At 51.6% G+C, this 22,442-nt stretch overlaps 1 protein-coding gene across 2 annotated transcripts in view; it reads right to left on the bottom strand.

The window, feature by feature from the left end:
* The window catches only part of PRPF3 (pre-mRNA processing factor 3), a 1,104,158-nt gene that overhangs the window by 229,230 nt on the left and 852,486 nt on the right, over positions 1-22,442 (bottom strand). For both annotated transcript variants that reach the window (XM_069649724.1, XM_069649725.1), the window contains exon 15: positions 17,561-17,644. In XM_069649724.1, the coding sequence (XP_069505825.1) occupies positions 17,561-17,644 (84 nt within the window). The remainder of the gene's footprint in view (positions 1-17,560; positions 17,645-22,442) is intronic.

Raw genomic sequence — 22,442 nt, 5'->3', positions numbered from 1 at the left:
AAGTCTTGTTGTACAAGCTGAGAATCCCCCACGTTCCAGGCCTCAACTCGGAATGGCAACATCTGCAGCACGGCAGCCCAACCTCAGAGCTGGTCACCCCCAGGGCGGACCTGGGGCACTTCCGAAGGCTCTTCTTTGCAGGACTCTGAGCCGACGTCGAGAATGGATATTCCCTCCATTCCAAGTCTCGCAGCTCCTTTGCAGGACTGCTGGAGATCACCATCAAGACAGGACTCTTCCAGGACAGCAACTGAAGTTGGTCGCCAAACCTTCTCCTGACGGGTCTCTGATTTCCTTGCGGGTCTTGCAGCTGGACAGGAGTCTTGGCTACTTCAGTTTCTTCCAGGATCTCTCTAGAGTGGGGACATGGGTTCTCTTCTTATCCAAAAATCCAGCTAAGAGAAGCAGCCCCCACTAGCCAATGACAGATCTGACCCACAGACACCCCCCCCCAGCAGTGGTCCTATCAGGACCGCTGGCGGCAAAACTCATTAATTCCACCCAGGCACACTGGCACAAGTATGTGGATTGGAACCAGACAGTCCCAGCACACTTCCTGCCAGCAAACACACGTAGACCTCCAGTAGCCCGCCAAAAGAGTCTGCTTTCCTCAGCACTGGAAGTCCATATAAGGATTTTGCTGGCCTCAGGCCAGGAAGGCGGCAAGACGAGATGGACAAAGGACAAGCGAAAAACCTAGTGGCATGGCCATGTTTGACCAGTAGCCACTGTTAGTAGCCAAACGTGTTAAAGCTAAAACAAAAGGTCTCAAAAAGTAGGAAAAAGTAACTGCTGCCACCAGTTTGTCCATTTAGCACACCTAGAGTAACCAAACAATCCTCTGAGTGTTAGTCTAGGGCAAACCAAAAGTGTACCCATTGTACTGCATTGCAAGATGCTTTGTACAATGAAAAGTTACCGCAAGTGATACCAAGTTACTAAGGAACAAGTTACTTACCTGTAACTGTTGTTCTCCAGCATGGGTCTGGCATGGATTCACATGCTCATGAATATTCCCTGTCAGGCTGGGAATCCTCGGTAAAGAAAAAATCTGCTTCAGTTTCGTTTCTGAACTGTCTTTCTACTAATAATCAATCGCTGGTCTCTGGGTCATACTGCCCCCAGCCAATGACTGCCATCTACCTAAGCCCCTCCCTCTGGCAGCCACCTTCAGATTTGGTAGCACGTAAAGTGGCAGTAGGACCAAGAGAAGAGCCGCAATGGGGTCGGACTGAGGGTTTGCATGTGAATTCATGCAGACCCATGCTGGAGAAAAACAGTTACAGGTAAGTAACTTCTTTCTTCTCCAGCATGTGGTCTGGCATGGATTCACATGCTCATGAATGTAAGAATACATAGCAGTACACACATGCACAACCATGGGAGGTGGCAAGGCTCAACATTAAGCATTTCTACAACTCAACATTAAGCATCTCTTAGCTCCTCACCAGGCTCATCTTCAAGCGACAAGGTTGCGCAGCACTGCCTGGCCGACTCTGGACTTCTCCCTGGAATTCCAGGCGACGCAGTAGAATCTCGTGAAGGTGTGTGTCGAACTCATCGTCGCAGCCCTGCAGATGTCCGGCAGGGGCAAACCAGACAGGAACGCTGTAGTAGCAGCGATCGCGCTGGTTGAACGGGCTCTCGGACGGCCAGGCAGCGGTCGGTTTGCCAACCGTTAACAGTGCATGATGCAGCCGGAGAGCCATCTGGAAATGGAAGCCTTCGAGAGGGCCTTCCCTTGGTTCACAGGGCCAAAGTTCACCAACAGCTGTGATGTCTACCGAAAACTCTTCGTGCGGTCCACGTACAACTTCAGCGCTCTAGCCACATCCAACGAGTTCCAAGTCCTCTCAGCCGGCGACAGGAAGAAAACAAGTAACACCAAGGGCTCGTTGAGGTGGAAGTCCGACGGCACCTTGGGCATGAAGGAGGGGTGCCTCCTCAGCACCAACCTCGTCTTGTGGAAAGTCAAGTAAGAAGGCTTGCAGGATAGGGCCTGAATCTCTCCCACTCGTCGTGCGGAGGTGATGGCCACAAGGAACGCGGTTTTCCACGACAAATTTCAATGGTGCCGAAGGCAGAGGCTTGAATGGTCAGCACCACGTTGAGTACCCACGCCGGAGCCTTCACCGGCAGGAACGATCGGAACAGTCCCTTCATGAACTCCTTCAACAGGCGGCGAGACCACAGGGATGACCGTCCCGTAGTTCTGGTGTAACGTGAAATTGCTGCAAGATGGATCTTGATGGAAGCGTGAGCTAGCATTGCCTTGGCAGCGACAGCAGGTACGGCAGCACTTGAGGGGCCGTAATTCGCAGAGGGTCAATCTTCTGTGCACGACACCAGCAAAGAACCTCTTCCACTTGTGTCCGTAGCACTTTAGAGTCGAGGACGCCCTGGCCTTTGCAAGCACCTCCTTGCAGTCCGCCGGGATATCATATCCTCCAAACTCTAGTGCTGCAGGAGCCAGGCCTGCAAGTTCAGAGACTCTGGGTCGTGATGGAGGATGTCGCCTCCTTCTCTGGAGAGAAGATCTGCGTCCGTCAACAGTCTGACTGGGGGGGGACGCTGACAAGTCCAGAAGGTCCGGGAACCAGATCTGTCTCGGCCACACCAGTGCGACGAGGATCATCCTGCACCGGGACCTCTTGATTTGGTTGATGAGTGGAGGGAACGCATATAGGAACAGTCCGTCCCAGGGGAACGAGAAAGCATCGCCCATGCTCCTCGGCTGGGGAAACCTGCTGGCGAACCTCTGGCACTTGGAGTTCATCGCCGTCGCAAACAGGTCGATCTGGGGTTTGCCCCATCGTTGGAAAAGTCGATCAACCTGACGCAGCTCCCACTCATGGCACGAGCGCAGCTCCCTGCTGAGTCGGCGATGATGTTCTTTGTTCCTGCTAGATGGAAGGGCACCAGAAACATTCCCTCGGCGATGGCCCAGTGCCACAGATCCTGGGCCTCCTTGGACAGGGCTGGGGATCTGGTGCCTCCCTGCTTCCGGATGTAGAACATCGTGGTGGTGTTGTTGGTGAAGATACTCACCACCTTGCCCTTGAGGGATGGGAGAAGAGACCTGAGGGCCCAGAACACTGCTCTGAGTCCACCTCTCCTCCGGGAGCCAAAGGCCTCTCGTGTGCAGATCTCCGGTGTGCGCTCCCCATCCCTCCAGCGAGGCGTCGGTCATCACCGTCTCCTGATGTACCGGGGTCTGAAAGTTCTTGCCCTCCGTGAGATGTGCGCGGGTGCCCCACCATTGGATCGCTTGGCGGATAACCTTGTTGAGCGGGATCCTGTCTTCGAAGCTGCCCGTCGCTTGTATCCAACGGGCGTCGAGGAACTCGTGTAGAGGGTGCATCCGTAGCCTGCACAGGCGCACCAGGTAGATGCATGAGGACATCATTCCGAGCAGGGACTTGATGGATCTCACCCTGGCCACGCCCGTGGCCACCAGGGGCTGCACCTTGCCCAAGATGGCCTTCGTCCTCTCCTCAGTCGGCGAGGCCAATCGCGCCACTATCGAGCTTGGCTCCCAGAAACAGTGCGACCTGCAACGGGACCAGGTGGGATTTCGAGTAGTTGATGGAGAAGCCCAGATCCGTTGTACGGTCTCCGCCGTGTGTTCGACGGCGAGTTCTCTTGTCCTTGCATGGATGAGCCAATCGTCCAGGTAGGGGTAGACTTGGATCCCCCGCGAGGCACTTGGTAAACACCTTGGGTGCCGACTTCAGCCCGAATGGCAGGGCCTTGAATTGGTAGTGCCGCCCTTGGACTACGAATCTGAGAAACTTTCGGTGTCCTTTTAGAACGGGGATGTGGAGGTAAGCATCCTCCAAGTCCAGCGCCGATAGGAAGTCGCCCTCCTCCAGCTGTCCCAGCACGTGCTGGAGGGTGACCATCCTGAACTTTTGTGCTTTGATGCACTTGTTCAGCCGCCGCAGGTCCAGGATGGGGCGCCAACCGCCTGTCTTCTTTCTGACGAGGAAGTACCTTGAGTATACTCCGGAGCCCTGGAGCCTCTTTGGGACGAGCTCGATGGCACCCTTCTTGAGCATCGCCCTTACAGCAGTTGAGGGATGTGCTTTTCCTTCCTGGCCACGGGAGGAATGCGGAGGCACTTTCTTTGAAATTCGAGAGTGCGCCCGTGGGCCAGGACATCCAGCACCCAACGGTCGGTGGAGATTGACTCCACACTCCGACGAACTTCGCCAGCCGACCTCCCACCGGGGTGCTGTGGTGGGGGCCCGATGCTACGGCCGGTTCAGTTCTGCTTGGCGATGACGAGGTCCTCCTAACTTGCCGCGTCCTCTGTAGGCCTCCTGCGACGAGGAGCGGGCTGCCTGGCGGTACATTGAGGAGCCGCCACTGGATCCCCTGGAGGCACCCTGTCTGCCTTCGGCGTTCCAAAAGGGCGGCTGTCGTTGCTGTAACACCCTCAAGGCCCGAGCAGTCTCTGTGTCGGTCTTGATGGCCTGAAGTGACTCATCCACTGTTTTTCCAAACAGGTTGTTCCCATCGAAGGGCATGTCCAAAACTCTGGTTTGCACATCCTGGCGGAAATCAGTTGCCTTGAGCCATCCTCGCCGAAGGCAAACACCGTTGCCCAACTGGCGGAATCCGGTGTCAGCGATATCTGTGGTCACCGTTATGGCGTGGTCCGACGCCACCTCACCTTCCTCTAGGATCTCCAGGGCCTCTGACCTTTTGTCGTCCGGTAGGAAGTCCAGTAGGGGAGCTATCTTGTACCACAGCTCCCTGTCGTAGCGCGCCAGGATCGCAAGGGCATTGGCCGTCTTGATGGAAGCCGCTGCCGACGAGATGACCCGTCGTCCCATGGCATCCAGCTTCTTCCCCTCCTTGTCCGGCGACGAAGTGGAAGTTGATGCTGACGCCCCAGCCGATTTCTTCTTGGCCGCCGGAGACCACCGAGTCCGGGGACGGCTGTGCCCTGAAGCACATCGGAGCGGAGTCCGGGACCTGGTACTACTTTTCATACCGGTCCCTCTTCGCAGGGGCCATGGACGGGTTCTTCCGAAGGGACAGACCTTCGTCCCAGATGTCGTCCAGTAAGGGGACTGAGAGGACGGTCTTCCTCTTGGCCTCCCGTCGTTGGTAGAGGAACCCTTCCTTCTTCTGCTCTTTGGGGCATAGCTGGAAAAGCTGATGCACTGGCGATCATGGCGTGGAAAGAGGCAATTTTGTCTGGAGGGGAGGCCCAGGCAGTGGGTGATGGGAGATCCGTCCCGTCATCACCACCACCGTTGTCCGTCCCCGCCGTCTCGTCCCTCAGAGGAGGGGATGGGGGTGAAGGCTGGAAGGGAGGAGGATGGACTCGCCTCCGCTAGTTCGGTGTACTCCCCAACGGTCCAGGCGCCGCTGGATCATCCGCTGGTGGTAAGGGCAACCTTGTCCTTATCTCTGTACACAGGGTCTGCAAAGCCATCAAGATTGTTCCTGAATTGTATTGTGGCATCAGTTGGGACGGAGCGAAGGCTGGGGCGCGGGTTCCTCCGCTTCCTCGACTATGTGCGGTTCCTCGTCAGCCCCACTGTTGCTCTCTACGTCCGCCTCGTCGGGATCCCTCCCGTAGGCTCTGGCCTCCTCGAACCTCTTGTCCAGGATCTTTTTTTACGCCAGCCAGCTCATCCTCGGAGGTGGTATCTGTGTCAGTTAGGGCTACCGTGCACCCCCCCTTTCTCATCCCGGGGTTTCACGGGGGTCTTCGATAGGCTGAAAAGATGTTTACCTCCTGGGTGGCAGGGAAACTCTAGGCCCGGAGGTGGTCTCCACTGGGGTAGCCTCCACAGGCTTCGCCAGGGCCGCCACGACTCCTTCAATCGAGGCCTTAGCCGGGTGAATCTGGGCCTTCATGACCTTTGAGGTCTTTGCCTTAAGCTGTCTCCGTCGGGATCGACCAAGGCTTCTCCCGAAGCTTACCCGGGTTCTGTCTTCCTTTTCATCGAGTCAGAGCATTGGCTCGTGGATGAGGCGTTGGTGACATTGCGCCCTACCTGGCAGCCGAGGAGCCCAACCAACGGCACTCCCAGTGCCCGCTCCCAGTGCCCACAGTCTCGCGATGCTTAGCATTTAGTTGGGCCCCCTTCGCCGGAGCGCCCTCAAAGGTCTTAGAAGACTGCTCGGACCTCTTCTTCTCACCTGCTGCTGGGCTCTTCCCCTCCAGCCAGTTAGTGATCCGAGTTCGACGGTCATTCATTGTCCGGACGGACATGTTCTTACAGAACGCACAATCCTTCTCCACGACACGATTTGTCATCGTGAAGGCTGTAGAGGCACCGAGAGTGCTCATCTTCCTAGAAGACATTCTGTAATCTACATCCTGGGCAGTTCCTGAACAGTTTGGATCCAGTAGGCGTTGAATCTATTTTGTCCTGGGCCATGTCCAAAACGGGGTAGGCCTCAAAGTTCTTCCGGAAATCCTCCAAGAAGATTAATTCGCCGAAAATCCGCCCTTGAGGGGCGTAGAAACTTCAGAAACGGGTCCCCATTGATCGGAAGAAGAATCGGTGGAGCTTGAGGCTCGAATTGAGGAATATTAATGAGCATGTCAATTCATGCCAGACCCCATGCTGGAGAAAAGTAGTAACAAAGTAATAAGACTAAGTGAAACAATGTTTCCGGTACCTACAGCATAAAGGACACGTCAGTTGCCCCCATGACAGATTAGAAAAACACAGTGTAGTGAAGCTCAAGGTCAGATTCAAAAATAAAAATGTCTGGGGGTCCATAGAAATGGAAGGAAAGGTGCAGTTAAGAGGAATCTTACTACTCAACTGACTTGGATGAACTTAACTAGTAGGGATTGAACTGCTAAAGCATTAGAATAATTGGAAAGTGTTACCAAGAAATAGATTGCTGTTGCCAGTGCTGAATAACCCTTTTTTCCTTCCAACATAACTTTGTCTGAGTGACTTTACAAATGAGTTAAACTGTCATTTTACTGTGCTCATTGTTGGTGCAAGCCACTACTATTGAAGTAGTCACCTGAAAACGTGTTGCTTATGTTCTCTATACGAGTTGGTTAGCCTGATATAGTGTTTACCTACCTTGTCTTGTGTATATAAAATGAATGTAGGTCAAAGATCGGGCTGGGGTAGGACAGTCGCTTGGTGCGCTCTAGCCGTCAAGTATTGCTGGTGGTTAGCTGCATCGACAGCACAGAGGTATTCCCCGTAATCTCTCATTCCAATGTGTACAGTTATTAAGTTTGTGGTATTGATTTATTATCCTGTTGACAGCCAACACATTTGACACTTGGTCGTCCTCAAGGCAACGATTTCTGGGTACTCACGCTGTGTACTGCGCAAGTTCTCCCAAACTAGCAGCACTCCCGCCTAATCTCTGGGACCTGCATCCGACCCCACTAATCCTTCCAGCTCGTGTCCCATCTTCTCATTCTCTTCCAACGCAAATTCCTGAAGCCACTTGCTAGCAGCTGCGCGTCTGGGTCCCGGGGACATATGCACTCCTCAAAGAACTTTCTTCAACCTGTGCAGGCAGCATCATGAGATCCATCATTAACTCCTCCCTCACCTCAGGCATATTCCCAGCAGCCTTCAAGACATCGCACATCAAATCCTTCCTCAAGAGAACCTTGCTTGCTTGAACCCACTCCTTCCAGCCAACTACCGACCTATATCCAACAACCACTTCATAGCCAAACGTATTGACCGAACAACTTACTCCCAAACTCTGCCTCGTCACTGAATCCAAAATCCTCCTCGACCGCGCCCTGATCAGCTTCAGACCCCTCTGAAGAACTAAATCACCCCTGGTCTCCATCTGCAATGACCTCAAAAGCACCTCAGACTCAAAGCCGTGACGCAACTCCTCCTCGACCTCTCGGCAGCCTTTGACACCATCAACCACAGCATTCTCATGGGCAGACTCCACTCGCTCAGCATAAATGACGCAGCACTGAGGTGGATTTCCTCATTCCTTGCTAAAATAAAAGATCTCAAATCACACTCCTTCCTCCCTTCACCTCGACCCTTGCCCTGGACCAATGAGATCCCCCATCTCCCCTACTCTTCAACCTCTAACCAAGTCCCCTCCCTGCTCTTATTCGCTCACTATTTGCCTGCTAAAATGACACATACATCTTCAAGATCCCCAAGACCTCACCCATTCCAACCCTGCATCATGCCTCACAGAAATTACCACTGGGGGGGGGGGTGCTGTTGCGCCGAAGTAAGATGGCCGCCTAGCTGCAGCGCTCCGAGCTGGGAGAGCGTACGATCCCTTGAAAAGCACTCTTCTGCTCTGGTTATCCTCCCGTGTGCGGGCGGTGCTTCATCTTCAACGCATCCGCTGCACTACTGCGGATTTCTGGCCCCCGCGGCCCCTCCTGTGGACCGTACTGCTGCCCTCTACTCTGCCGGGGTCTTATTGCGCCTGGCCGCCCGACCGCGGCTCCACCGGCTGCGGCTCTCCCATCCACTTCAGGACGCGGCGCTGTGGGCCGCTGTGGGGGAGGGGCGCCAGAGCCCTCCTTGCCGGCCGGGGCTGGCCGGCTCCCGCGCTCCATCCTCGGCCTCATCGCTCCTCCTGTGGATCACACGCACCCTGCCTGGACCTGTGGCAGCCTGTATGGTCCGGCTCCCGCGGCGCCCGGGACACCGTACGGCCTGGCTCCCTGTCGCGGGCCCTTTGGGAGCGGACCCTCACCGCACACACCCGCTTCTCCGCTCCGCTTACCTGAGGCGCCCCCCCCCCTACCTGTGGCGCCCGTGACGCCGTACTGCCTGGCTCCCTCTCTCGAGCCGCGGGGAGCGGACCCCCCACCGCGGACACCTGCTTCTCCGATACCTGCTTACCTGCGGCGCCCCCCCTCCGGCGGGGCGCCCCTCTCTGATCCGCGACAAGGTAGGGGGGTTTGGGGGGGGCGCTTGGTGTTGCTCCCGTCTGCTGCGGGCCTGAGCTGCGACCGAGCCTACGGGCCACGCTTACCACGGTGCTGCCCCCTGCCCGCTCCTGTGTTCTCGGCCTGCACCGACCTTGGTCCCTGAGCCCCAGCGGACACTTATTTTGGGACACCACAGCTCTCTCCGGCCTCCATCTCACCTGCCCCTCCTCCCCCCCCAACTCTGGATCTGATCCCCTTGCTGGGCGGCCCTCGTGTAATACCCCTCTCAGCGCTACTTTTGGCCCGCAAACAATTGGCTCTCCTCACCAGCCGACCCACTACTAACCAACTCCGTGGGCTCTCCAGCACTCCCAGGCTTCTGCCGGCGGCCGCCAATAACCCCGGAGCACTCCTGGAGGAGGGGTCCTAACCCCCTACAATTACTGAGCTCCCCCTACACACCACTGGCAGCCTCACTTCTGATCTACCCCACTGGTCCTGGACCTGGCGGTCTCACCCGCTGCTCTCTGTTGGGGATCCCTGGTTCTCCCCCAAACTCGTCAGCTGCTCTCCATACCTTCCCTCCTCCCCACCTGGCCGCCCTACGGGTCGCCTATTGGAAGGCCTCCTGCCACACCTGCACCTGATCCTGGACACCAGACGCGTCCTATGGCCATGACCAAAGGAGCCGGTTCTAACAAGAGGCAGGCCTTGCTAAATATGTTTGCTAAAACTCCCTCCAAGCCGCTAACCGAAGAGGCGCCAGTCATTGCAACGCCCTCTACCTCAGACTCACAGAAAATGATGGAATACATGCGAGAGGGTTTTACCGCGCTCCACACTAAGCTGGACGATATGAACGGGACCATCTCTTCCATAAAGGCCCATATCGAAAAAACAGACAGCAGGGTCGCTGAGATCGAGACTAGGGTTAGCACCGCAGACGACGACCTGGTCTCCCTTAGCACAGCTGTGACCACCCTGACCAACCGGGTCTCTATGGTCGAAAGGAAAAACGTCAACCTTGAATCCCGCTCCAGGCGGAATAACCTACGCATTGTTGGCATTCCCGAGGACGATATCGGGGAGCCCATGGAGCACTACGTGGAACGCACCCTTTTGACCCTCCTGGATAGCCCCAACCTCTCGGCACAATTCGCAGTGGAGCGAGCTCACCGCTCTTTGGCCCCTAGACCCAGGCCTGGTGCCCCACCCCGCCCTATCATTGCCAGAATCCTCAATTTCCGTGATCGCGATGCCCTGCTCCGGGCGGCCAGGACCAAGGGCGAGCTTCATCTTGGGGCTGCAAGGATACACTTGTACCCGGATTACTCTGTGGCTGTGCAGCAGGAACGTAAGACCTTCCTTGCGGTGAATAAGAGACTCCGGGACCTAGGGGTCAAGTACTCCATGCTCTTTCCCGCCAAACTGAGGATTGTACACTCTAATCAAACACACTTTTTCCCTATCCCCGAAGAAGCCTCGAAATTTATAGATGAACACTTTCCGGGTTGATGTAGACAATGTTGATATGGGTTGTATGGTTTCTCAATGAGTCTGTTGTAATTGGCCCGCGGGGTGGGGCCGCCACGGCGCTCCCCCCCCGCGATGGCCCCTATTCATCGTACTTTATAGTAGTTCATGTTGCTGATGTCGTTTCATCTCCTATCTGTCTCGGTGTATTTCGCACCCTGCTACTGTCCCGCTCACTGTAATTACCATCTCTCAGGGGTCCCTTCCAGGAGTCACCCGACATTTCATTCCATTCACTTTGCTCGCTGTGACCGCGGGACCCATGTCCCTTCTAGCTAAATACACACCCAACTATGTGGTTACCGCGTCCTATCACACGGCGACATCCCAACCTCTGCTGGGCCCACTTTTTCACAGGTTTGGACCCGAGGTAACCCGCATACACTCTAAATGCCCTGCCTAATCCTACTACGTAGCATAACTCTACTTACGCTCTCCCGGTCCGGCGCGCCATTCCCCGGCCGCAAGCAGACCCCCTGGCGTTGATGCCTAAAAGTTTACGTTTGTTGTGGTTGTGTTTGGGTCTCGTCCTTCCGATTGGGGGAGGGATGTGGGTGGGAGGTAATTTGGGAATGTTATGGTTTGTAAAACTCTTGACAGCCTTCAGAGGCACCACGGGCACCACGTGCAATCAATTCACGCATATGGTCGGAGGACCGCATACTCCATGGGTACACACCGTTCACCTTACTGGAATCCACTCTTATCTATTCCACCATCACCCCTTCAAGTATGGCTGATACAACTCTTATGAGTTGGAACGTAAGGGGTCTAGGCAACCATAAAAAGATGCGACAGATTCAGCTTCACGCCGAGCGCCACGGAGTGAAGATCCTGTGCCTGCAGGAAACTCACGCTCGCTCCGAACACTGAGCGTTTTGCCAAGCAATGGGGCCCCCAGAGGTATTATACTAATTACTCCACCCAGAGCCGGGGCACCCTCACCCTAATACATAAAAGCCTGAAGTTTACATGTCAGCACTCTCACATAGACCCACTCGGTAGGTTTGTGCTCATCACCGGTATATTACAGCAACAGGAAATTGCCATTCTGAACATATATGGTCCCAACATCGACGACCCTGACTTCTACCTCCACCTGGCCACTCTGCTCGAGAGCTACACTCTAATTCCCATTCTATGGGGCGGTGACTTCAACACGATACTAGATGTCAACCTGGATAGATCGGGTTCTCGCCCCCGCCAACTCTCTAGGGCAGCATATTCTATCCTTACCTCGCTCCCCCGCTTGGCGTTGGTAGACGCCTGGCGCCTGATGTACCCCGATGACCGTACATACTCCTTCTCCTCAGTGCATGACTCCCACTCCAGGATAGATAGGTGGCTCGTCACAGATATACTCGTTAGATGCATCACCCACTTAGCCATACTCCCCAGGACGCTATCGGACCATTCACCTGTACTAATCTCTTTGAACTGGGGATTAGATCCCAATAAAACTAGACAGTGGAGGCTGAGCCCCCACTCGCTTCTTGACCAAGTTTTCGTGTCTGAGCTTGAGACATCTATCGAGGAATATTTCGAGTTTAACTTACACTCTGTCCCAACACACGCGGTGCTATGGGAGGCCTTTAAAGTACACACTAGAGGGGTTGCCATCTCCAAGTGCAGTGGCATACTTAGGGACATTCGGGCCGATATCGCTGTTTGCGAATCGGCCCTCTCCGTCTATGAATCCCAATACGCTGATGACCACTCCCCGGCCACACTTGCGCTCCTGGGCTCTGAGTTGGACAGGTTTCGTGGCCTTGCTGAGCGCGAGGTCAGGTTCCTAGATTCCCCCCAATCAGCGAGAAAATATGGCGAGGGTGAACGACCCGGCAGAATGCTGGCTAGACTATTGCGCCGCGAGTTCGGGGCCCCCCATATACCGGCCATTTCCAGACCAGATGGCACACTGACAACCTCCCCTCAGGACATCAATTCCGAGTTCCTCGCATTCTACGCTTCCCTGTACTCGGAGATAGACAGTTCCCAGGTCTCTGACATTAACTCCTTTTTAGAGAGTCTTCCTCTGTCAGTTTTGTCGGACAACACTAGCGCCTCCCTCGAGAGGCCTTTCACCTTAGAGGAAATTGTGGAGGCCATTGAGTCACTGGCATCCGGTAAAGCCCCCGGCCCCGATGGGATCCCGATGGACTTCTATAAGCTATTCAAGACCCAATTGGCGCCGCACCTACTAATGCTCTGGGAAGAATCGTGCGACAGGGGCATTCTCCCACCGTCCCTCCGGGAGGCATTGATTACAGTGCTCCTTAAACCAGGAAAAGACCCTACGCAGTGCGGCTCGTACCGTCCCCTCTCTCTGATTAATAGTGACATTAAGATATTTGCCAAGCTACTTGCTAACCGCCTAGCCCCATACATGTCCCACATTATCCATCCAGATCAGGCCGGCTTCGTCCCCGGCAGATCCACCTCCCTAAATCTGAGGAGACTTTTCAATGTGATCACTAGGATCGACCCTGCCACCCAGGCTGTGGCGGCTGCATTGGACATGCAAAAAGCTTTTGATTCAGTCTCATGGAGATACCTATGGTGTGTTCTAGAGAAATGTAACTTCGGTCCTAACTTTTGCACCTGGATAAAGCTCCTTTACACCGCCCCGTCCGCCAAAGTCCGCACAGAAGATAGGTGCTCCTCCCCCCTCCAGATTTTTAGAGGAACACGCCAGGGATGCCCCTTCTCCCCGCTTATCTTTGCAATTGCCATGGAGCCCTTTGCTGACATGATTAGACAGTTGCACTCGCACAGAGGGTTGCGCACATATGGCCAGACCGACATAATCTCCCTCTACGCAGACGATACCCTCCTGTATGTCCGATCCCCTGTAGCCAACCTTCTGGCCATACTGAGGGATGTGGCCCGTTTCGGTGACATATCCGGCCTGAGGATTAACTGTTCTAAATCTGTATTGTTTCCGCTCACAGACTTCACACAGGCTCCCCGAGCTTCATGGGTTCAACTGGTGTCCCAATAGCTTCACCTACCTAGGTGTGGTGGTCTCCCGGCACACACCCCAGCTGCGCGATGACAACTTCCACACCTATCTAACTACCCTTCAGGCTAAGGCCACCAGCTGGACTAAACTCCCCCTCTCGCTTGCGGGCAGGATTGGTATACTCAAAATGATTGTATTACCCCAATTATTGTACCGATTTACTAATCTACCTCTTTGGCCAGGGGATAACTTTTTTCGAATGCTTCGCAGCATATGTAACACCTTCCTGTGGCACTCCGGAGCTGTCCGCCTCAAATTCTCCACGCTATCCGCCCCTAAGGCGTTAGGTGGTTTCGGCGCTCCCGATTTTGTCAGATACTGGGTGGTGGCCCAGTCACAGTTTGCGGCATTTTGGTTCAACACTGTCGACCCCCCCCCACATGTTCGCCTTGAGAAGCTGTCTGTCTGTGACCGGGTGATAGGTTCCCTGATCGTCCAACCGATCCTTCCTGATCCGAACTCTGCGAATCCAATGACCAGCACATCCCTGGCCCTTTCCAAATTCTGGACCATGGTTGACACTCCCAGCCCGTTCCACGGGGACCTCCCACTGTGGAACTTCTTGCCCGGTGTCCCGCACGTTCCACTCTCAGTGGTCAACCGCTGGGCTACTGCAGGCTTCCTGACTCTGCGCGATGCCTTTGAGCAGGGGAACTTTATAGAATGGTCTGACCTCCCCCCCCCCTCACTCAGGCGCCGACCCTCGGTGTGGCTACAGTACTCGTCACTCCGTGGACATCTTAAAGCCAGATATTCAGACTTCCCCGCCCTGCCTCCCGATGAGCCGATAGTAGAGGAGCTCTGCTCCTATCTTTCCTTTAAAGGCAAAGTGTCGAGGCTATACACCTTACTTCAGTCCAGAGCGGCCCCCCACTTCACCGAGTTTCGTCGCAAATGGGAGACGGATCTCGGCTCGGAGATCACTGATGAGAGGTGGGCTCGTATGTGCGCCCGCACTCACAAGGTTTCCTACAACACTAAATTTAAACTCCTCCAATTCAAAATCCTGCACAGGTATCATTATACACCTATGAGACTTCATCATATCTCCGATGCTAACCCCCCCCCCTCCTGTCCCAGGTGGGGCGCAGACCAAGCATCTTACATGCACATGCTGTGGCTCTGCCCCCGGTTAGCCCAATTTTGGCTAGATATTTGCTCTACATTATCCGACATTCTGGAACACCCGATAACCCCTACCCCACTGCATTGTTTTTTCCATGATTTTCCTCAGTTGTCTCGTGACTCTAGGAAACTGGCAGGTCTCTGTATGTTGCTGGCAGTTCTCTGTATATTATGATGTTGGCTCCGCCCTAGAGCGCCTACCTATACACAATGGCTTGGTTCGGTCACATGGGCTCACAACACCGAGCAGTCCTGGAGTGCGATGCAGCGCTCCCGCTCCAGGCCGAGGGATGTCTGGCCGAAATTTCGAGACTATATTGCTGCCCTGGCCTCACCATCAACTTCCGCCACTGCCTCCCCAGGCGGTCCCCCATAGTGGATGTCATGTTAAAATGTATGTGTTAATAACCTGTATTCTCGGTTTTCCTAAAAGGTCACTTCTTTGATACAAATTGTATTGCCTAAAGAATTTTCATTTCGCGCTTTCTGCACTGGTGCCATGTGGCTCCCTCTGTTTTTTCTTTGTTGTGCTGTCAAGTCAATAAAAAGAAGTAAAAAAAAAAAGAAATTACCACTGAATGACGGCTAATCACCACCACCACCACCTCCTCACCCAGGAAAAACCAAAACCATGATCTGCGGGAAGATGGCACTTTTCGTCCAACCCACCCCTTGGCCATCCTCTATAGGCCCTCCTCACGCTGCATCCAACGCATTGAAGAACCTGGGATGCATCATGGATGCTGACCTGACACTTTCACACTGCATCAATCTAAATCTTGCTAGCTACACCTCTACATTTTCAGACACATCTTCCCCTACCACTCCGACCCCCAGAGTCTCAGCAATCCTGGCTTTCGTCCCCTCTCACTTAAACTACGCTCATTCCCTTTACCTGGGTGCCCCCGAAAACACAGCAGTTAGGCTCCTCCTGGCCCTTGACCCCAGAGAATGCATCACACCCACTGTGCCCTCCACTGGCTCCCTGTTGGGCAATGGGCCAGTTTCAAAGCCATGTTCATCACCCACCGTGCCCTCTACAAGACGAGCACAGAATACCTTCAATAGAAACTCATCCGTTACCAAACCAATAGAAATCTGTAATCAAGCACTGCACTCCTCCTTGGGATCCCTCCTCCCTTCAAATCGACAATAATAGGGGGATCCTAATTCTCCATCCAAGCCCCTCAATCTGGAACACAATTCCCTTTAGCACCCGCCCCATAGAGGATAACCTTGCTTTTGCAGAGGGCCCTCAAGACCTGCTCCCCGCACCTCCACATCCTGACAAACCCATGCCACACTTCGGGCCATCTAATCATCTCTCCGGTAGGCCAAGGCAGCAATTAACGTGCAAAGAAATGTACAGAGCATCAGAGACAATAAAATTCAGCAGACCACAGGAGAGAATACACACCGCATCTATGAAACCAAGAAAGCAGCCAGGAAACATGGGTATGTATCGCACTCCATGCTTATGGAAGATAGCCGAAGGCACAAACACCCACATGCACGCATCCGCTATCATACACTACTTTATGACAACACCTCTATCATAAGAATGCAGCACCCCACCCCCCAGCCACCCTTACAGTCCCCCGCAACACAAATTTAGTCTAGCTGTACACATGAGTCTCCTGAACTCGCAGACTACTGGACAGCACCCATCCACATGCCAGCTGGACATGGGTAGCTAACATGGACTTGGCAACCCCACCTGCCTTTGTACTGGCTGAAATGCACACATGCATGCTAAACTCCTCTGATGAATTTCCCATACCTTGGACTTTGGTTCCCTGAGGTTGTTCGCCTACAGAGCTTTGAGGCCATACCAATGGGAGAATGGGAAACGGCGATATACAAATGACCAATAACATTACATCTTAGCCACTTTTAGTAGCCATTTGTGGTAAATGCAAAAGTGCAGGAGTAACAAGCATAAACACGGCACAAAATTATATGCTCCCAGCAGCTAATCCCAGGCAACATTGTAAAAGTAACCAAAATGCCATTACAGAAAAAGATGAGGAGACTAAGTATCCTACCCACACTTCACTTCAGGGTTTAACAATACAAGAAATTCAATAAGTGACAGACTTTCAGTACTGATAGTTTTATGGATTGCTTAGTTGCCCCATTTGAATGGGCACAAAGATAAGGTAAGTAAAGCAAAAGGATTTACGTACCTTCAAAATGTCAGGTCAGGAGTCAAAACATACGAAGTAAAAAAATGAAGGGTTTCCTCTATTTGAGGAAAGCAGCAAAAAGAAAATCTTTCCTAACACTTTGCTCCAGGAACAAGTGACCTGAGGTTCTTTGCCACACAATGAAACAAAGGAAAATTGCATCCCACTTTATATGCAATCCGATCTATGATTCTGTGCCATAGGGGCACCACTAGATTTGCCCAAACACACCAGTTAAGGACACTCAATCCAAACATTGGCCTCCCATGTTTCCATACTAGCCAATCCTTTTGTCATGGTCGAGGACACCACCAAATTTCTTTTTTAGATATTGTTTCTTCTAGGGTTCATAACGCTGCAATGTTTACAGATCTAATTATTCCATAGATTTAAGCTGTGTATACTGCAAAGGCTGTACAGAGGGACAATATCCATTCAGGCCTCTATACAGCTGCTTCTAATCAAGAGAATTGGGAAGGAGAGCAGAAGTTGAGATCCGGAACAGTGGAAGGCCAATAAAAACCATGCCATTCTTAGCTCTGCTGCTGAAGTGAAGAAACTTGAGCAAAAAAAGTCCCCCTCCATTCAGAATATAAAATCTGTGCACGCAAACAAAATTAAAACTGCAGGTGTGCTGTCCTGAAATCATACATGGGTCTGAGAATGAATAAGCTTCATGATACTAAAACTTCTTGCTTAGCTTACTTAAAAGGCAGGTAAGTGCTGCAAACCTGGTGGCAATGCACAGGCTAGGTTACAACATGCACACTCATGGAGAAAACCCTCTACGACCTTTCATCGATAGACATTGTGAAAAAGATCACTCACTGCGTCCTTTGGAACCGGATGCTTTTTCATCCCATTTTATTCGATGTAACATCAGCCTTTTAAATTTCTTCTGTGCTTTTGGACCTTAAAGCAAAGATAAAATACTAGTGCTTAAATGTTCTGAAGTAAATACAGATAGTACTCAGATGACCAAATTAAACATTTAAGGAAACTGCAGTAAATGGAGGCTCCCAAAAGAACAGCTACTTACCAGCAACAACTTGGGTGTTTGCAACATATAGGCCTCTTCCTATTTCTATTAAGCCATAACCTGGTGAAAATGGTTTGTAGGTGTGAGATTGAAATGCCCCACGCCTTAAACACCATCCAACAAGGGGCATCTGTACTTTTTGATACACACCCCCACACCAACCTTCTCCTCCCCCCCACCCTCCGACTGGTTTATCATTTTATCAACTTTTTCAGTTAGAGTAGACTGTAGATCTGAGACACCTAAATACTCTGAGGGTAATCCCATGGCACCCTGCTCAAGCAACATCTAATGATTAACTGTATCGACCCACCCAGATCTGCAATGGGAGGCTTTGCTACCAAGAACCCCTGTACGAAATCCAGTACAGAATCCAAACGCTATGCTTTGTTACATCTGAAAAGATCAGAAGGGAACAGAGGCACTGTTGCTCTTAACACTCACCCCATGGGTACATTCAGGTTAGAAGCCTTACACAAGTACTTTTCCCAGAAAAGGCCTTGCTACCGGCTAGCAATGTTTCTTTTTGCTGCTTTCCGCCTTAGACATTAATGAACACCCCAACGTTTTGCTGCTGTTTTGAACCTAGCCTGACCTGACTTTTGAATGCAAGTTGTAGAGGAGCAGCCGAATGCCTCTGCAGGAAGTCCTCCCCCCCTACTACCTATATGTTGGAAGCCTGAACCTGCACCATGCTTAACACCAGTTATAGTGACCATACTGCGACAAACATTCGAGAAAAGATATCTGTTGAGAAAGCCATACCAGATGGATGCCCGAAGAGATGATAATCTCTTGGAAAAGGTCCCTGAAGGAATATGAAAACAAGAAAAAGAGAAGTTGGTGACATCACACGAAGTAAGAGCGACGCTCGAAGATGATGCATGGACGTTATAGAACCGGATGACAAAATAAATAAATCGAGTGAATGTTCCTGTGCAGGAAAGAAGATCACACGTGCATGTGCTTTTGTGACGCACTGAAGACAATGTAAACCGTTTAATAACTGTACAGACGCAGTAACGCAGGTAGACTAAGTGATCATAGAAGCTGGCTATACGTAGTGAATAGACTGCAGGCGAAGCCGCTATTATATATGTTGAAACTGGACATTGGCGTCACAATTGTAGTATGTTTAAACCCATGGAGAAAGAAGGATCGAGAGCTGTGCGTGTTCGCAGCAAAGAATTAGCTGCAGACTTGAAGCGAGAAAGGCTGCGTGGCCTGATGTCAAGACTAGAAGCAGTTATCTGTTCTCAAAGGCAGAAAACGTGAGAAGACGGATTATTCCTTATTAAGATACAAGGAAGGCACACCATGAACGCCAAGTTTATTAATTCAAGACAATGAAATGCTATAAAATGGGTTGAATTGTGGTCTCCTGTCACGTGAGCCAAGGATGAAAATAGGAGGTGGGCATGCAGACCAAGACTGTGATAAGCGTGTACCTATACTCCCTTATATTCCCAGGGAATATAAACTACTGCAAGGCAGAGTTCAAAGACAGTCTGCATGGCAGAAGGCATGGGCGATGAGATGCGGGACTAATTGGCTGGGGAGGTGAAGTCCAGTTCACCCCCTGGCACCTGGGTCTGAGCTTACATGCTGCTAGTGAACTAGATGTTTCAGATATGGCATGAGTATACCAACAATTGTAGATGGCCATATAAAGAAGGGCCTTATAGCTTAAGAACAAATAGTATTCTGTGTACTTAAGTGTTGAGTATTACTTGCAACAGAGGCAGGCTTAAGTTGTCCACCTGATAGTAGACATCCTATCACAACCCGTCCCAGTATAGAAAGTATACTTAGATGTTCCCCTTAAACCAACCACAACCCTCTTTAGGATTTTCTTATTTGCAACGTAGATTGACGTCACTAATGAATACTTTTTAGTCCTTAAGTGGAATTTTGTATGAAATAGGTTGAGAACATGTCCGATGTAACTCCCTGTTTTAGACAACTGATAATAAAACAGTGGAATTACACTTTGCCAACTTCCTGAGTTGGTCCGATAATTTGATGAGTTATTCTGCATCCCATCCACTGCAGGACGTTTTACTGATTAAGGGCCCTAAGTTCAAAGTAAAGACTTTTTGCTTTACTTACCTCGCTTAGCTAATCTGTTTTGGGTCACTAACCAATCCCTATGTGTATCAGTGCAGGGGAACTGTCCTCCATTGATACATTCCCCATTTGTTTCACATTGCACAAATAACCTTACAGTGACATGTCATAGGGAGACTTTGTATCCCTTTCTCTTTGTTTTTAGTAACTTTTTGTTAGTTGCATAATGTGTCCAGGACAAGGCTGGTGGGCAGAGAATATTTTTCTAATCTGTTTATCATTCTCACATGCACTTTTGCATTTGACGGCATGACAGATGTTCCACAAGATGTTGCTTTGCCCTTTGACCATCACCTCTTTCTTCCTGCCCTCTGAGGGCTGGATGTGCCATATTGGGTGTTGAGATGAATTTGCAGAATCAACCGTGCAGATAGGTGCTGAGAGGCCACCCTTTTCTAGTGAACAGGGAAAGACACAAATGCCTAGTTAAAATCTGTCAAAGTAGTGCGACCGAGCAGAAAGGCTTACACTTCGAAGAGAGTGAAGGTGGTGAAGGATTCAATTAAGCCCATGCAGAGCACTCTTAACTTATGCCGAATGTATAGCAATGCGATTATTTATTTAGTCCTTCGACAACTATCAATCAAAAACCACAGGTAAGCAAATCACTAAAACATATACTTCTGTTATTTAAACATTCACCTTTGGGGTGCTCTGGGTACAGAGCACCAACACTTACTTTTAAACAAAGCAACATCAATGGACCACTGTAGTGTTGCAAAGTAAATAAAGAAAATACAAAGTAAGTGATAAGATGGATTTCTGGAATCTGGCCTGGACAGATTTTAGGAGGCCACCCTAGTTACAGTGAACAAAGAATTCTGAAACATTAGCCAAAACCCAATCAATGTAAACCTGAGAGCAGTCAAGGATATTCTCAGGAGAGAACGAGTGGAGTCCGGGGCCCTCAATGAGTCCACACAATATAATAACACAATAATTCAATTTAGACAGGAATGTATAAATACCACTACTTATTCCATGGCTTCTACAGACAGAAAAATGAAACAAGCATGTGATAATAAACTAAAAAAAGTCAAATTCCAAAAGTAAATAACTATATTAAATACAGTAATGATGTAACCAAGTCAGTCCAATCTCCAAGAAGAAATTATAAGTTACTCACTGTAGTGACTAACTTACTCTTAGTCCCCCTTTCCTCCATACCGCATGGGCAAGGGATGGGAGACAGAACCTTTTTCCACCAGAAAAAAACCTACTTCCCCTTTAAATTTAGAGGCAAACTGGCGTGCGGCCCTGGGAGCGCCCTGACTCTGCCGCCACACCTCAGTCCCCATTGACGTGTCGACAATAGATTTAACATTGCCTAATGACACCAGTATTATTAGGGGGGAGGATGGTGGGACGCATGGAGGCAAGGGGACTAAGAGTACATTAGTCACTACGGTGAGTAACTCATAATTACTCTTCTGTACCGTCCCCTTTCCTCCTTACTGCATGGGCGATTACAACTGAATGTAGCCCCAGGGTGGAGAGGAGACCCTCCTTAAGCAAATAGGTTCATGAGAACCGCCTGTCCGAAAGCCACATCAGATCTAGAGCCAGCATCCAAACAGTAATGGCTTGCAGAAAGCGGAGGGAGTGGACGCCTTGCTTAGCGCTTGCCAAGGGACATGGTGCTGGAATAAGATGGCCGTTGCCTTGGCCCTGACTGCGTGGGCGTGCATGTTCACCGGAAGCGGCTTGTGTTGGTCCTCAAATGCTTCTTTGATGGCTGAGACCATCCAGTGGGATATGGAGGCCTGCTGGCCTGGTCTTGCACCTCTGAAAGTGACACACAGGATGTCTGATTTGCGGAAGCCGTTGATCCTGTCAAGGTAGAATTTCAGGGCACGCCCGACATCCAGGCAGTGCAGAATTCTGTGCCTCGTTCCTTGGGATTGGAAAAAAACGTAAGCAGACGACACCTTAGGCAGATATGCTGGGTGTGTCCGAAGGACTACCTTGTTCCGAGGCGACCAGCGCCTGGATTTCGCTGACTCTGCGAGCCGAGGTGAGGACGACTAGTAAGACCGTCTTAATGGTGACCAGCCCGATGTCGGCAGACGCCATTGGCTCAAATGGGTTGTGCGCCAGGGCGCCCAAGACTATGTTCAGGTCCCACATGGGGTGTGGCCTCTTGAATTGCGGGTAGAGCCTTGCGAGCCCCATCAAATGTTTCATGACAATTGGATTGGAGGAGAAGACCCCCTCCGAGTTCCTGTAAGCCCTGAGGGCTGCGAGGTAAGTGCGGCAAGTGTCCGACTGTACGCGAGAGTAGGCGAGGTGCCGAGAAGGAGAGCACGTCGTCCAGAGTACATGCCAGGGGGGGGGTCGAGATCCTTGGAGTCTGCCCAGTGCAGAACCTGGTCCATTTACTTTTATACTGGGCCTTGGTGGCCTTGCTCCTTGCGCCCTGTACGATTTCCAGATTAGCCTGGTAGAGGCTAAAGTGCCTTAGCGTTACCTGCTCAGGAATCACGCTGCGAGTGCTAGTTGTTTTGGCGCAGGGTGGATGACCCTGCCCCTCTGCTGCACCAGTAG

The sequence above is a fragment of the Ambystoma mexicanum genome, chromosome 1p (genome assembly GCF_040938575.1).
Source record: "Ambystoma mexicanum isolate Mex_15411 chromosome 1p, UKY_AmexF1_1, whole genome shotgun sequence".
Lineage (NCBI taxonomy): Eukaryota > Metazoa > Chordata > Amphibia > Caudata > Ambystomatidae > Ambystoma > Ambystoma mexicanum.
Note: the sequence above shows the minus strand (reverse complement) of the source record. Positions and strands in the feature narration are given on the sequence as shown.